We start from the raw sequence: 17,060 nt of genomic DNA, 5'->3' as shown, positions 1-17,060 counted from the left end.
TTTACATCAGATTTTTATTGTTCCAGGCTCTTTAGTTTCAAGAAGCATATAATATTGCATGCTTCATTTAAGCCTGGATAGTTGAATGCGTTTAATAAAAGCTGCCAATACAACTCCAGTTCTTCTAGCCATAATCCAGCTGGCCCACCTCTACTATCCATTATTTGGTCAATTACTCTAAAAATAAAAGTATGACCACTAAACATTACACAGTGTTTGGCCAAAGCATTGTCTTGTTTACATTTCTCTATTGCATGTACATGCACGTAAACCCTTTCTCAGAGCCTACGCTCCATCTTTCATACAGAGAAAACTGGACAAAGTTGGAACTGAGCTAAATAAACAACAAATCTTTAGTTACATGTAAATTTCAGCTTAGATGTAAATGCCCTCTTCTTTATTTTGAATTTCTTACCTATATCCATGTACTTGCAAAATCTGCACATTCCACATCTTTGCATACCAGGTTGTCTATCCAATTCCGTATGCTTACTTTCAAGCAGGTTTTTTAAGTTACAGCCTCTTCTGTAGTGTATATAAATGTGGAGTTAGTAGGTTAATATCCCTCTAATTTTATGTCCCTAGGTTACACTAGGAGTGCGTTGATTGGCTCTTATAATCATGTGATTGTGTTTAAAACTTGTGAATTGTATGTTCTTTCACACTTGTTTCTTATCTGAAGAAGTTTGCAGATTCTGAAAACGAAAACCTCTTAATTAAATTGCTTCAACTCACTGCAAGGAATTTTCTGTTTTTTTCTTTTGTTTTTTAGTTTGTTTTTGAGAGATTTTTACCCATTATGGGAGATGAGGCAGAGCTTTAGAGCTGAAGAGACAGCTAAGGTGTTGGCTTCAGATCTGGTCAGATCTGATAATCCACAGGTTGAGATGGACAGAAGAAGACAACATGAATCTAGCATTATAGTAAAGACGTAACTTTTGTTTCATATACTCATTATTCAGTTACCTGCTTAATCAAGCGCAAGTTCATGGGGTGAGCCAGACACCGTCTGGTATTGTATACCTGAAGCACAGAAAGTTATCCTGAATGAGGTGCCAACCCACTGCAGGACATGTGCTCGTGCACGTAAACATGCACGCATGCACACACACACACACACACACACACACACACACACACACACACACACACACACACACACACACACACACACACACAGGTATATGTGACATGCACTCCTACAGGCTGTTTACAGGATCACCATCTCACCTATAGTAAAAAATGTCTTTTGGCTTTTCCCGGTTAGGGGTCACCACAACGGAACTCCTGTCCACTAATGATTGGCAGTGGATTTTTATGGTGCAGAGTTGCCAGCCCGACGCCCAACCTTCAAGGAAGGCACACCCATTCATGCTTGCACCTACCTGCATGCCTTTTAACGTCACTCGACCTTGGCGAGGACATGCAGACTCCACACAGAAGGCGCTCCAGCCGAGAATGGAACGGGAGAACCTCTTGCTGTGAGGTGACAATGCTGGCCACTGCACCACCATTACCATTTGTGAGAAGAAGCTAAAGCACAGGTAAAAACCCTTATTTATACAGGAAAGATATGTAGACTTGGCACAGAAGGTACCCCAGCTGAGAACTGAACTGGAGAAACTAGCACCATGAAACACTAATGCTAATCTCTGTCTCACTGTGCCACCCTTGAGAGTTAATTATGGGGTCAAATATCCACCTTTGTGAAACATTCCTCATACAACAATTTTAAATGTTTTAAGGCAACTTTTCACTGTGTTGTAAAATAAAGGAAGGTGTGAGATTTCATTTCTGTATTTAGGTAGTTATTGCAAGGATACAGTGGTGTTGTATTTATATAGCTCTGGCAGTTTGTAAGCAGTTACCAGCAAAGATTTTGCGAAGGATGCCACGTCTATGCCTACTGCACGAGTTACACTGCTGTTTTTAAATGGATATACTGTGGATTTGCTGTTGCATTCTGGTACTTTGCTGTTCTGTTGACATATACTAAGTGTTCACTACACGGTACATATTGATGTGGATACCTATGGTGATAAGAAGTCTTAGACCTTTTGAAAATAGGCACAAATTGCTGTTTTTAGGTAGTTTTTTTTTTTTTTTTTTTACATTTCCTAGCTGAAACACACTGCGTTTATGGGAATCACATTGCAACTTGCTGGAAGTGTTGTTGGTGTATCAATCAATCAGCAGAATTTGCAGCATGTCCAGATTCAGCAAACAGACTAACAAAACAAAAAAAAAAACTCTGTGAATCTCAAACTAAATTCTTTTATACAGGAGGCAAAACTCTGCACCCCTATATAGGCAACATCCCTCCACATTCAAGGACTTATATCTACCTGCAGTTTACTATTGAAATCCCAAAACAGATGCTGTCGAGTGATCACATAATTGAAAAAAATACTGAAAGTAAAAACATTGGACAGGCAACAATAAAGAAACCAGCAATGTCGACCCGTCCCATTCGACATAGTCAACATTACCCAGAGTGCCTTGCCTTCCGGTCACTCCCAAGTAATGTTTTGCCCCCCACACCCCCCTGCTAACTATATGTACAAACTCCGAGATCACACTACAGTGAGGAAATGGGTACATTTCTCAATCCCTTCTGTACTGCAATCTCCAGATAGAACTTAGACTTCATGACATCGAATGCACACTAGCATTCGCTATTGTGGAGCTGACCATTTTCGGTTCGACCTTCCGTGAACTGGAAATTAGCCTTTTGATCATTCCCAGTTCACGTGAATGCCATCCAACATTTTAATAGTAAACCCTACCTACGTCAGGGTTTCTTAACAAATTCAGCACCGAAAGTGGCTTTGTTTGTGTTTGCTTCAGTGAACTGGCACTTGCAAAAAGATTGCTCTGTCTACTGATGCCTTCCCACTTCATACCGGCACTTTACATTACTGAGTGCCCATGATCCTGCAGCTGCTCTTCAGATAACTTATGGGGTGATAGCACTCAAGCACTGACTTGTTTGCATCTGATTTCTTGGGGGAGGGAGGATGATTGCCTGAAGTGTACATGGAGGCCTTATTGTATTACTGCCATGTATGTTGCCTGGAATGTACTTCCTGTGACATTTGCTGATTTGGCAATACTTTGTACTACAGTGAAACTCCAGCCTACAGTGGGTGCTACTTTGGGAATTTGGGATGTAGTTGAACAGCATGGACTTCTAGTATATACATGCAGGCCATTGCTTTGGTTACTATTTACATATTTTGCATGTAGGATACATTGCTTTGGTTATTATTTACATATTTTGTGTGTAGGATATTGCATTTGTATTGCTGCATAGTACTGGACCTCAGACACATTTACAGCTTATTCCTTTGAACTTGCCATCATTTACCATATCCTTAAAGGTCAATGTTGCGTAAACAGTGGGCCCTTATTCAATATACTTGCCATATATATATATACAATCCAGATAACAATATGTATCTTATATAGGTGTCACCAGGTGAAACCAGACTTGGCATATGAGATGGGTATAAATGGATGTATTTTGGCATTTGATATACTAAATATTTAGAAAATGCTCATTATGTTAAGTCTTTAAAGACAAGACACTGTACTCTGCATGGTAAAGACAACATTTAAATTGTGATAAACATTTTTGTATACCGTTGCTGAATCCACTAATTGTGTTTTCTTTGCTTTTCAGCATCCCTTGACTAATTTGACAAATCTACTGGCATCCCAGTGGCTTTCTGGGTTTTTAGAGTTGTATTTTGATCAATTATTTGCTGTTTGAGCATGTTTAGAACTGTTTTATTTGTAATGTTTATATGAAAGGGCTGAATGAAGTGGGTTGTTTCAGACAAATTTAGAACTAAAAAGAATAAAATCTCTGTCCTTCGAGCAGATTGTGTTTTGAGTTAAATATGGTATTTCAGGTGACATACCCGCTGTACATCAGCCCCATAGTGGGAAAGTCTTCTCCCTTAACAGAGTAGCACTATGTAATCTCTTGCCACTGCAGCTTCCATTTTGTGGCACAGAAACCCAGGGAGACCAACATAATCTCCACACAGCAAAGTCATACGGTGTCATGTTATATTCACTGATGTCACTCTAAGTGTTCCCAACAGACTTGTACCCTTAACTTTTTTGAATGTTTTGTTAGTTAATGTAGATTTTGTTAGTTAATGTAGAATACAAACTGCCTGTCATCTCCTGACTCACGCAGGGAGATACTGATGTGCACTTTGCAGCCTTTAGAAAGTTTCTTACTATCATTGCACACTCATTTATGAGTACAGTCACCTATCCTTTCTGTAAAGGTCATTGTTACTGCAGCCACAATCTATATGAAAATGTTGTCAGCTTGCATTTGTGTAACACATTATTTGTTTTGCATCTGAAACTGCTGCTGGTACAGAGGGCACAGGCCTGATAGGGTATACTGTTCATAGCTGTCACTGTTCTGTATCCTTTTGGTAGAATTGCCACCCAGTTATATATTTTGAGTTATAAATGGTTATGTTCTGAGTAGTATTATGTTTTGTTTCAGTGTCATACAATATATGTGTGGTTGTGGGTGTGAGTATATATATATATATATATATATATATATATATATATATATATATATATATGTAGAAGCACTTTAAATAGTCAGTCGTTCATATCATCGACCATCTGTAATGCCAGAAGAATTGCTCAAAGAATCATATACTCGACTCTGCCAGCATTACTGTGTGGGAGTTTGCGGGATTGGGGATTTGCCCTTACCGCTCTGTTGTGTGATCTCAGAGTTCGTATATATCTTTAATAGGGGGTGGGGGGTGCATGGGGGGCTTGAGGCAGGCAAAAAAACATTAGTTGCTTTTATTTTTGTTTTTCAGTATTTTGTTATTTGATCTTTTGGGATCGATGTTTTTAAGTTCAATTTTTTGGTACTTCAATATTTCAAGGTCTCTCTCTCTATATATATATATATATATATATATATGTGTATATATATATATATATATATATATATATATATGTGTATATATATATATATATATATATATATATATATATATATATATATATATATATATACACACACATATACATATATATATATATATATATATATATATATATATATATGTGTGTACATGTATATGTATGTATGTGTATATATAAATATGTGTATGTGTGTGTATAGATATATATATATATATATATATATATATATATAGAGAGAGAGAGAGAGCTATATATATATATATATATATAGATATATATGTAAGTATGCACACCTGAGTACTGTGTCTACATTCTTGAGTATTTTTAATGACTGTAGTATTTTAAGAGCACTTGGGATTGCTGCTTTCTCTGTACCTGGGTGTTAACATAACATCGCCATTAATTTAATGTACTATATATGCATCAGTGTGCATATTTTGCTTGCTGCATGTATAGATTTTCTTTTGTGATTATTTTAGTTACTGTAGTAATGTTGGAACCATTACACTTCTGGAAATTAGGAATGTGAATAAAAACTAAATAAACCAGGAATAAGTATTATGAGGGGAATAGTCCAATCAGGTTATGTTGTAGTTATCTTATAAGATAATGTATTACAAAACAGTTTCAATATTTTCTTTAAACTGATGGTGACTCATTATACACCTTCCTTCAGCTGGAAGGGAATCCCACATTTAAATATTAAATAATTTATCTGCAGTTGATATTTTATTGACTCAGCTGCAATGCATAATGACTTTGTAGTGCATAGAGCATGGTGGTTATGTTCCAATATCCGAAAAAAGAAAAATCAGTTAAGTGCTTCAATAGAGTGAGACCCAATCTCAGCAGTTACTAAGCACCTCCTGCTTCAGTTGTTAAGATCAGGTATCACGTCAGCCATTGAAACCTGCTAGCACTAACCAGCAAACTACAGTGGCAAGACTAAAAGCAGCCTTCATTCCACCTGTTATCTCTGCCAGTAAACTCTCCTTGACTTTTTTTGTAAAATAAGAAGATGTGCTACATTTAACTTCTGACAGCACTCACCAAGTGCTTTATGGCTCTGAAATCAGCAAAACACTTAACACTGTTTTTCTGTATCAAGTAATACATGGAGCAGATAAAACTCCATGCACTACAAAGAATTATGATCTGGTCTCTGATCATAGATCATTATTATGTGTTCTCGACATAGATGCTTAGTTTCACCTCAAGAGCTTTGATCTTGAGGTGAATTTATTGGTATCCATGTCTTAAACATATAATAAGTCCGTTTTGATCAGAGACCTGATTGTAATCCTCTATATGGAGTGCAAACCAGTAGGAGACACTTATCTTTGTCGTAAGCTACAGAATCAGGGCTTGTTATTATAAAGAAATTTAAAGGAAAAGTTAAGATGAAACCATTTATATCAGCTGGTAAGCAAGAGGGTTAAGTTAGACAAAGCTGTATTCTTAGATTTGCCCAGAGTGCCCAGACACCTTGTGTATAGTGACACAGGTGTTGGAGCAGGCTTCTTAAGTATGGATACTGATGGCAAAAGACATTTTATAACTGGACAGGGACAGATCAATGAATTAGAGGCAGGAGTAAGTTTTGCCAATGTGTGGTAATCCTTCTGTAATCTACCGGTCAGTTGAATGTTGAGATTAGTGTATAAAAATTGGTTCACAAAGTCTGGTAACTAGTAAGTAGTTGATACGCTAGAGATGGACTTCTATGGCTAGGAAGGGCCTTAAATCACAAAGGCAAGGTTTCATCAGATTGTTTAAGTGAAAAGATGCCTTATCTTCAAATTGTAGTGAGTAATCCAGGAAACAAACTCTAGCGGTTTTTAGAATATCAGGTACTTCACTGGGGTCTCCTTCAAAAAGGAGATATGAAGCTTTAGTTTGTAAGTTTTAATAGCATGGTATTAGTTTTAAGCAAGTTGAGATAGAGGACAGAGATTCCATGCCAGAACACATTGTTTTGATGAGCCTGATTTGATATAGATTGGATCTCAGATATGGAGTTGCCAGTCCTGAAAAGAGTGGAGTCATTGGAGTGCTGGTTGGCTAAGAATTTCTGCACTGACTCTACTTTATTTATGTGTACTGAATCTTTGGGAACCTTCTTGTCAGTAATACAGATTGAAAGGATATTGTCCATCTGAATCTGTAGTACTAAGACTATGTCAGCAAAACATCTAGTAAGGAGTGAATGATTGAGCATTTCAGAAGTTTTAAACAGAAAAGTGTTGTGCCAATGTACCCATCATTCAGTTGCTTTCTAGAAATTTCAAAATCGGGGGTGGGGGGGTGGGGTGAGTATCAACACTGCAGCCCTTACAAAACCCATGCTTGATGTTTACACGGAGTACATTAATGTACCCCCTGACTGGAAGATATTAGCAGACAGAATGATCAGATTTGTTACCATCTAGTTATTTAAGTCAGTATAAGACCAACCCTGTTTAAAGTAGCATAACACTAGCTTCCTTCAACAGTGACGATGATGCTTTGTCTAATGTTGCAGTTTATGATTAGGTAACTGGTAGAACCAGTGCTTTTGAATCAATATATCACAATTTAGAGATATAAGATATTACAGGTGGAGGTGCCATATGGCTTAAGCTTGGTCAAAAGAGGTTCTGGGTCGCATTTCTTCTATTCCAAACACCAGATTTCTGGTTGTGACTCCTCACCTGGGCCTTCTCTGTCCTCAGACTCTTAAAGAGGGGTCTCCATTGTTCACAACTTCTAGGAAGCAGTTTCTTAGAAGCACTTTAGGGGCCAATGTTTGGGATAATTAGCTCCTCCTCCTGTTTCCACTTCAGGACTTCTGGTTGTAGGTTTTGAACTGAATCACTCTGCAGTTGATCTGTTTCACTTTCTAGGAACATAATGTGACATCAGACTGGTCCTGTACTTGTATCTGCAGTGAATAAGAATGGTATATTCCCATGGAATGTAAAATTTATGTTGGAGCAACTTAATGTTCTTCTCTTTAGGGAAATTATCTCCCAGAGACAAGCCAGCATACCTAATAGAAATAGCAATGCTTTCCAGGCTGTCCAGGGCAAAATATCATTTTAGTCTTTCTCAGATAGAGGTTTTGCTGTGGATGTCACTTCCACCTGTTTATGCACACTTGCAGTTTTGAAAATTTAATTAAATCAGTTAATTAGCCTCCTTTTCTTTCCTTCATTGAGAGACATAAATGAACATTTGCTGTTTAAGTATTTACATACATTTCAGATGTTAGTTTGTAAAGATTAAGGCTCTCAGAAAATCATATTAGTTTTCAATTTCTTTTGTTAACTGCGGAGTAGAGGGTGTGCTGAAAACAGTAAAGCAATGCAGGCAGCCATCCACCTGTAGAGACACTCTGAGACAGGAGCTACTTGTTGACACATTCACAGCGGAATGGTCATGATTTACAGTGAAGAGAGATCAGAGTGTCATTACATCTAAACTGCATGTAGCCACCTTTGCTTCATTAATCTGTATTGTTGCCAGGCGGTGAGGGAGAGTCCTGTCTTCCAAAAATACATTGCCTTCTGCCACTGATTTCTGCAGAACATTTTAACACAGTAGTCCCTTCTTCCTGGCCTGTTTCCTTAATAGTCCCCCTGGGATGGAGTCCACTGTTTAGGGGTACATACATATTATGTATGCTTCGTACTACAGGAGCCTTCTTATAGTAAATTATTGTAGTTATGGCAGTACTTACCTCACTGGAAGCTCCCTGAGAAGGGGGAGTATTAACATTTGTTACTGATTTCTTACCTTTTTCTCCTTAAGATGTAGGTAGTTTATTATATGACTGCATTCAGGCTAATGTATTTGCAGCTGTGTGCATGCTCGTGAGCACTTGCATCTTACAGTTTTTCAATATAATTAATAAAAGAGGGCATGCTCTGCCTTCCCAGTTGAGTACATTAACATGGGTGATGGGACTTGTTCCACCCATACGGATATTGAAAGGAAAATATTTTTTAAATGTTAATGTATTTATTTATTTTGCTTTACTTTGTCAGTTTACATCTCTCTTTAACTTGGGCCTCTTTTCAGGGCTGATCCGTATAATTTAGCCAAGTTAAGTGACTTGCATAGAGTTGTACAGTAGATAAGGCAAAACAACAGGAATCAAACCAGTCTGCAATATGAGACCTGCTACTGCTAAACCTGCTGCAGAAGTCTAAGTCTGCAGATTTACTACTGTGGCAAATAGTTACGTAACTGTGCTTTTAGAAAGCTGTCACTGCCACTTGAATATATTGCTGCAGAGCAGCAATATACTTCATTTATTTAGCTCAATTTTTAACTAGTATAATGTATTGCACTGTATCGCTGTAAAAGTGTGCTTTCAGAAACACAAAGTGAAAAGCCCTACAAAGCAGTTTTGGCTGCCAGCAAACCTTAGTCTATGTTGTAGCCTCTGATGAAAACATAAGGCCCTCTGCCATATATCTGGCTGGACCAGTTCCACATATGGCTGTCTGGAGTAACTTGTAGTGACTCTGGATTATTTCCATGCTCTGCCCTTTATGGTTGTTTGTACTACTCTTATTAAATTCTCATAATCTCACCTTCATCTGAATACCACCACCAAATCATAGAGACAACTTAATTAGACAGAAAGTCATTTTGTTTACCAATATTTCTTAAGAATCCTCGTGCACAAGCCTCAGTTATTTGCATGCAGAGCCAAAGCTCTCTCAGAGACAGAGACGAGATTCTTGCAGTGAACAGCAGCTGGCTTGTTAATTTTGTTCTGTAGCATATCTCATGTTGCTTATTTTATTGGCTATAGCAGAAAAGTGATAACATAGTGGATATTAAAGGATAAACATATAGGCAAATTTCGGTTGGTAAACTATTGTCATTAATTCAGATGTACATTTGCTGTCATTTTTGCAGAGCATTGAAGAACTGGAGAAGGAAATGCTGAATGGACAGAAACTCCAAGGACCACAGACATCAGCAGAGGTGTACCACATCTTGAAGCAGAAAGGGATGGTAGAAAAGTGCGTATACTGATAGCTACATAAATTAGAATATATGAAGCCATGCCAAGAATAAGTATATCTGCTGATTCAGTAATTGATGATAATGCTATAGCTTTGAACTGCTGGGCCATAAAAATAGAAATGTCTGCACCTGAGTATTTGTGTTTACAGTGACTTGTAAAACTACCACCTCTGGCTCCAGTATACATACATACACACACATATATATATATGTAAATCCCAACAAACTTCTGGTGCACGTTGGCTCACTATGTGCCCGGACTGTACCAATACGTAAATCACAAAAAACGAAAGTCCAGCAATACTGAAATACATATATTACATATAAATGTAATAAAATAAAGTAAAAAGTCCAGGTATTACTTTCAGCAGTATTTATTCAGGCAAATGCCTTTGGCCGACAAACAGTCACATCAACAAGAAACTCCAAACAGGTTTTGCCTCCTTGCGTCCTCAGTGGTATAATACAGTCCCTTGTAGTACATACATTTATATAACCATTTATTAAAGACACAGGATAAAACCATCTTACATGTTTAACATACATTAAACAATATTTATTAAATAAATTCCCCTTGATTGTCAGTATCTCCATTGTGAGTGGATTCATCCACATATTAAACTCCCATAGGTCTCATCAAGAAGAATGTCAATCACACTTCCAAAGCACCAAACATATACATTCTGTAAGTGTTCATTCAGCGCTGGTTTATACAGTGCTCCCATATTTATGATCCAAAGTCTTTCCTTCTTATCAAGAAAAGTGTGTTTCTCAGCTTCAGACAGATTGGTACTCCATAAAGAATCTATACCCACAAACATAAAATTAGCAGATGTGTGTTCACTTTTGTGTTTAAATAAAGCACTCCTAGTGCGTTTACATTTTATGTCACTTAAATGTACTGCTACCCTGCTTTTAAATGATCGTGGATGTCTGCCCTACATAAAACGGACCGCATTGGCATATAGCCATATAAATTATCCATTCGCTGTGACGTAATTAGCTTCCTAATCTCAAACACCTTTGATGTATTAATGGATATAAATGACTTTGATTTCAAAATAACTTTATAGTATGTGCAATTTCCACAAGGGTTACTACCCCTGATTGTATTCAACTATGTATCTATATATATATATATATATATATATATATATATATATATATATATATATATATACATACATACATATGTAGATGTATAATTCTGAGCCCATCATTTAGGCAAACTCAGAAGCAGGACTTACACAGTACCTCTGCAGGAGCAGGTAGCCCAGCACAAACTAACATCCACACCAGTTTAGATCACACTTCCTTACTGTATTCAGCTAAGAGAGAACAGTATTTCAGTCTGGAAGAATTCTTCGATCATTTATGTTCCCAATAACTGACTTATTGTGATCTTTTATTATTTATATATGTGTATAGTTAGCTAGAGGCCCATTTTCATGTATTTAAGGTACATGCCAGTTAACTAAAAATAATCACAGAAGCAGACAGCATTTGTATCAGTTACAAATGTAAATCAGACTGGCATACGGCAATCCATGCAGTTTTAATTTTTAAAATAAGTGTTGTGATAATTCTGTGACACTTTTGCATCAATAACTAGAACTGGAAGTTGCTGTAAATGACACACAACTTTTGTTGTATGTTTATTGATTTTGGGTATTTCCCAAGGAGGACACTAATATGTAGGTGTGAACCACGGGAGACTTAGTGAACTGTGAGCCTGTTCAAACACATCATTTATAATATTACAATTTAAATACAAGTGAAACTATTCTGAAATGAATCCTCATACCAGTGAATCAGAAACCATGATATGAGTGCAGGATATTGACTTGGACATAAATCCCAACTGGCATTCTACACTCAAAGAATAGTCCGCAAACTCTTGTTATTACCTGGATATGTTAGGATATTAAGCAACTGTAGACACTTTAGATTCAATGTAATAGCAGTGAGAATAGCTATTAAATCTTGAATTACTAGCATAAGCAAATTCTATAGATACTCTGCCATACAGAGCAGTGCAGCTCTTCAAAAATGAAACATTATAACCTCCATTTTTTTCTACCTTGCTAACATTTTAACCCTGTTTCCGGACTTTAGTGTAAGTTAGCCCATCCTGCAGAAGGCAGCAAATAAAAGTTCAGGCTGCCATACTCTTAGACAATAAAACATTAATTTAAACGAAGGATGAAGATATTCAGTATTTAACAGTTATTGCTGAGTGTCCTCTGATGATTTTTTATAGCTTTTGAGTACATAGCTCACTTAATGATTTACAAAAATACCACTGTGGTGATTCTAAAATTCTAAACAAGTCTAAATAACACCAAATACACTGTAATAAGAAAAATAACCATCTGCCAGCGTATTGGCTTATGGTGCAGTGGTAGTGTCCGCTGGGGTGGTAGGATGGTAGTGGTGTAAAGTGGTTTCAGAAAAACATGCCTATCAGGCACCACTGCATTACTCAAGAGGAAACATAGTACGCAGTTAGTTAACCAGTTAAATTATATGTAGTGGATTACATCAAGTATTCATTCTCCAGTTCCCTTTACTAAAAAGTAATATCTGTACAGAGGGAACATAATGTCAATTATGTTGCTTTCACAGCTGCTGCCAGAAGTCCTAGCAATCATTTGACAATGGAAGCTTGAATCAGTGCCATGGGATGAAGCCATTATTATATGTGAAGTGGTAAAATTTATTTCTAACAGCAGACATATTTTGAAAGGAACCAGTCAATTACATGCCATTTGTTACAGGAAAGGGTATATAGAAAACCAGAAATTAATCATTGCCTTTAGAATGCTGTTGTCATTCTCAGATGCATGCATTTTTGGGCAAGTCAAATACATTAATCCTCTTCTGGATACATTCAAAGGCATTGAATATAGTTAGAATGGAGCCAGAACACTACATGCTTCTCAAGCAAACAGTAGCAGTGCTGTTGGACAGATGTTCTGCTCTGCCTCAAGGTTAACGTTATAAGTCAGAATTAAGTCAAAGCACAACTGCAGGACCACCAGTATATCTGATGTTGCCATACCTGGTTGTAGGCTCCAGCGAACCCTGCAATCGCTGGAGGCCCAATGGTCCTTGGTGGGGGGGGACTTAGTAAGTTATCTTGTTTTGATATTTTGTTACATGACTGTCAAACCAAAAAAGGTAGTCCAGCAGTCTTGTGTACTTAAACTGGGCGGGTAATAATTGTATCACTGGTTGTAGAGACAGTGTTTTGTCAAGTAGCAGGCTTCATAATTTCATTAACTGTTTTACCACTGACATAGTGCCCTTGACTTAGTAAAATCCTGATGGTGGTCATTCACCCCACTGAAACTAATGCTGTAGCCAGCTTAAGGCAAAACTTGTGGCTCTGAGAGGCCCCCTAATCATCTGTAACTATGTGGGAGCTCCACAGAAGCTGCTACTGGTTGGGGGGAAATGAGAAGAGAAAAAAAAAAGCATTCATTATTTGATTCTGCTCTTTATCCTAAACAGGGTTGTGATATAACCCTGTTAGAATAAAGCCAGTAAACAGTCAAGGAACCTGAATGAGTTAAGCACTAGAGATCAGCAGCCCTGAGCTACTGATCTCGGTTCTTACCTTGTTATTTTAAGAAGAACAGATGGCTTTCAGTCTTAAGGGATGATTTTCTGCTTCAGGGAAGTCTGTAAATACTGGTAGAACTCTCAAATTCTTTGCTCAGGAATGCTGGGCAAAGCCAAAAAGAACAGCAGAATAATGGGGCAAAATCAGGAACACTTTTTAAATATTACTCTAATTCACAGAATGTGTTACTCTACTAATTTTTTTATCAACATGTATTTTCTGGTTAATAAGAAATATGAAATTGTAATGTATGGTACTACTGACTGTCTATAATCTTGCATGATTTACCAGAAAATCAAAAATGTTATGAGGGACAGGGCAAAAAAATAAGGCAAGATCAGGAACAGTGACAGGTATGCATTACCCCTGATGACTGCTAAGCAGTAGTCTGGTGTAACAATACTAGTGTTCTAGTGTATTTCTGTTTGCTGAAATCAGTGTAAAACTAGTATTGCTGTGGCTTATGCTTGTGCGTGTGTGTGTGTGTGTGTGTGTGTGTGTGTGTGTGTGTGTGTGTGTGTGTGTGTGTGTGTGTGTGTGTTTATTTAGGGGAGGCTACAGTGAAAGAATAATAAGATGATTATAATTTATTTCACTTTCTGTCAAGATGATTATAATTCTTTCACTTTCTGTCATAACAGCAATTGCACTGTAGTGTGTGCATGTGGTGGTGGTGGTTGGGAGGTGCATAGTTGCAGTGATTTAAGAATAACAAGTTGCCTGTAATTTTAGTCACTTACCATCACAAATATAGGCCTTGCATATGATTTAGTGGCTACCTCTGGTGCTTAGTCAGGAAGAAGATGTATGCTCATAATGCCAAAGTGGCATGGTGCTGTTACCTGTGTGGTGTTTGCATGTCCTCCCAGTCTGTATGTGTGTTTATCCACATGCTTTGGTTTCCACCAGCATCTTAAGGAACTGAAATGGCATGCTGGCAGTTTCCATGAACTTAATGTGAAGTGTGTGTGTGTGTGTGTGTGTGTGTGTATGCAGATAATTTTCACACACACACACACACACACACACACACCGTAATGCTGGACACATACATAGCTCTTCTTGGTAGCACTAAAATGCAGTTAACAAGTAAGTGTCTTTCAGAAATAAGATATAAAATATATCAGAAAACATTCATATCTTTAGCGCCTCTAGAAGTCTGGTGGCCCCCTCATCCCAGACTCTATAAATAGATTTTGACATGGACTTAGTGGTGGCCTCTGCCCTCATCCCCACCTATTCTAAAATCAGCCTTGCTCAACTGTATGTACAGAAGGTTGTTGTAGTTTGAGTGGGGGGCTGGGGTGGAGTATTTCATTTTAAAATTTTCCTCTCAGTCAAACCTCAAAAGTCTACACTGGAGGTTATTATAACTTGTGTTGAGGCTGGACAGTGTAGCTGTTGCTTTTATTTTTTCCAACAGACCTCAGAATTGTGCAAAGAAGGTTGCTTGTGTAATGGTAGTGTACAGTATAGGAGCAACAAGTTGAAATGCATTACTGTGACCATTACTTTTTCACTTTCCTCACAATTGCACATCACATCTACAAATAGCTGCTTTTGGAGGGGTGGAGGTGAGCTCTGAGGAGACATGCTATGTATTTGTCTAAAAGCAGTCCCGTAAAATACATGCTGTGGGCATTTGAACATCTGCTTTCATCCCAATCTAGCAGTACAGATGATTGTCTTCTTTTTTGGGTGGGGGGAGACAAGCAGTTTTCCCAGGTGGGATTTATGTAATCTTGTTAGTTTATGTTGTGCAACTATTTTGTTAGATTTGAACATGAAACCTTGAGCACATCTTCTTTCCTCCCCAAAAGAAAAAAAAAATAACACTGAAATTCTTTTCTTAGCCATTATTTTTTGTTGAGGCCACCATTGGATCAAAAGGTTAGGAAATGCTCTAAAATGCATCCAAAAGCATCTATAGCCCTATGGCTTCTAAGGGACTGACCACCCCCAGACCTACAGCTTAATTGAGTTATTTCCTGCACAGTTAATACTGTGCTGTCATGGCCAGGTAAGGCGTGTTGAAAGGATGCAAAAAGAAGTTCAATAATAACACACTGGATTTCCTTCTTTAATTATAACTTTGTTCAATCCAAGACTGGATTAAAACGCTGTTAAAAAACTACACTGAATGCTGTTTAGAGCACATAGAAAGGCATAGTTTCTTGAAAAAAGCTGAAGGTTAAGACAAAATGTGAGAAAAGGAAGACAAAAATTAATGTTCGTGGTGTACAGAGCCAGGAATGCAGAGAAAATGGGGACAAGCACTGGAAGGATGTATGCTGCGATAAAGCAGTAAGCAGTGGGGAGAGCCATGAAGCCCTTTGCCTAGTGCACCATTTCACCTAAGGCCAGCCTTGTGCATAGCGCTGCTGTAATGTATTATCATTGGAACTAAATGCCAGTCACTGTCAATGTCACTCTGTGAGATGGATCAAGACAGTCTGGTACACAGACCTGTCGAAATGTACAGCATTGTAGCTACAGTTCAGTCTGCATATTACTCCTGCAACATGAACTAAAAGATTGCATAGGGGGAATGGTAGTGATGGGTTGATTCTTAGACTCGAAGTGTACAGTAGACCACAACATGAGACTTGCTGGGGGGCCCTAAAATACTAACACTGGCTCTGGATGCTGTAGTGTTTCATTGAAGTGAATGCTTGTTTCAACAAAAATCTGCCAGATCTCCCTAGTACCTCAAGTGGAGAAAGTGTAATTTTCTTCCTCTCCCCCTTATTTATATATATATGCCAATGCTAAGGCTGAAATAGCCTCAGAATGGGAAGGAAAAAAAAGGTCAGCTTGGTAGGTTTTGACTGAAATCCACATTTACGTCTCTAAGACTGAGGGAACTGCTAGGCGGCCTGTAACTGATGTATCATTATCAAGCAGATATTACTGTATACATTATAGTAATAACTACAGAGAGCCAGAGGGAGCATTGGTGCTATGATTTATTTGTTTTGAGAATGTTATAGCTCATAGGGACATGCAGTGACATGAATGTGAGGTGGTGCATAGCTGTTTTATATTTCCTCACATTTTAGATATACATTTGGGCAATGACTGTATAATTCAGCTAAATATTAACATCTGTTTACAGGAAAAAGTACACACGTATATGCTGCATATGTAATGTAGTAGTGATTTGATATCACCCAGTTTGAGTATTGCAATGATTATTGATTTTAGGTACCAGAATTTGTAACTGTTCCAGGTCACAATATACTTCCTGTTCCACAGCCTCAATCGGTGAATACAGTCACCTCTGGCAGGTTGGGCAGTACCTCTGGAGCCCTATTGGGTTTGCAGCAATATCATGGATGGTCTGTTGATTTACATTTGGGGTTACAGAATCATTCTACCTTGGAAAACAAATTCAGTCATCCACCCTTCTAGGGCCACATTCTGGGGAACCACTTTTTTT

General features: G+C 37.8%; 1 protein-coding gene across 1 annotated transcript in view; it reads left to right on the top strand.

The window, feature by feature from the left end:
• The window catches only part of GPD1L (glycerol-3-phosphate dehydrogenase 1 like), a 922,781-nt gene that overhangs the window by 709,813 nt on the left and 195,908 nt on the right, over positions 1 to 17,060 (top strand). Inside the window, exon 7 of the mRNA XM_044086437.1 lies at positions 9,886 to 9,992. Within this exon, the coding sequence (XP_043942372.1) occupies positions 9,886 to 9,992 (107 nt within the window). The remainder of the gene's footprint in view (positions 1 to 9,885; positions 9,993 to 17,060) is intronic.

Source organism: Protopterus annectens, chromosome 10.part0 (genome assembly GCF_019279795.1).
Source record: "Protopterus annectens isolate FY-2018-M chromosome 10.part0, PAN1.0, whole genome shotgun sequence".
NCBI lineage: Eukaryota > Metazoa > Chordata > Ceratodontiformes > Protopteridae > Protopterus > Protopterus annectens.
This window is presented reverse-complemented; position numbering and strand designations above follow the sequence as displayed.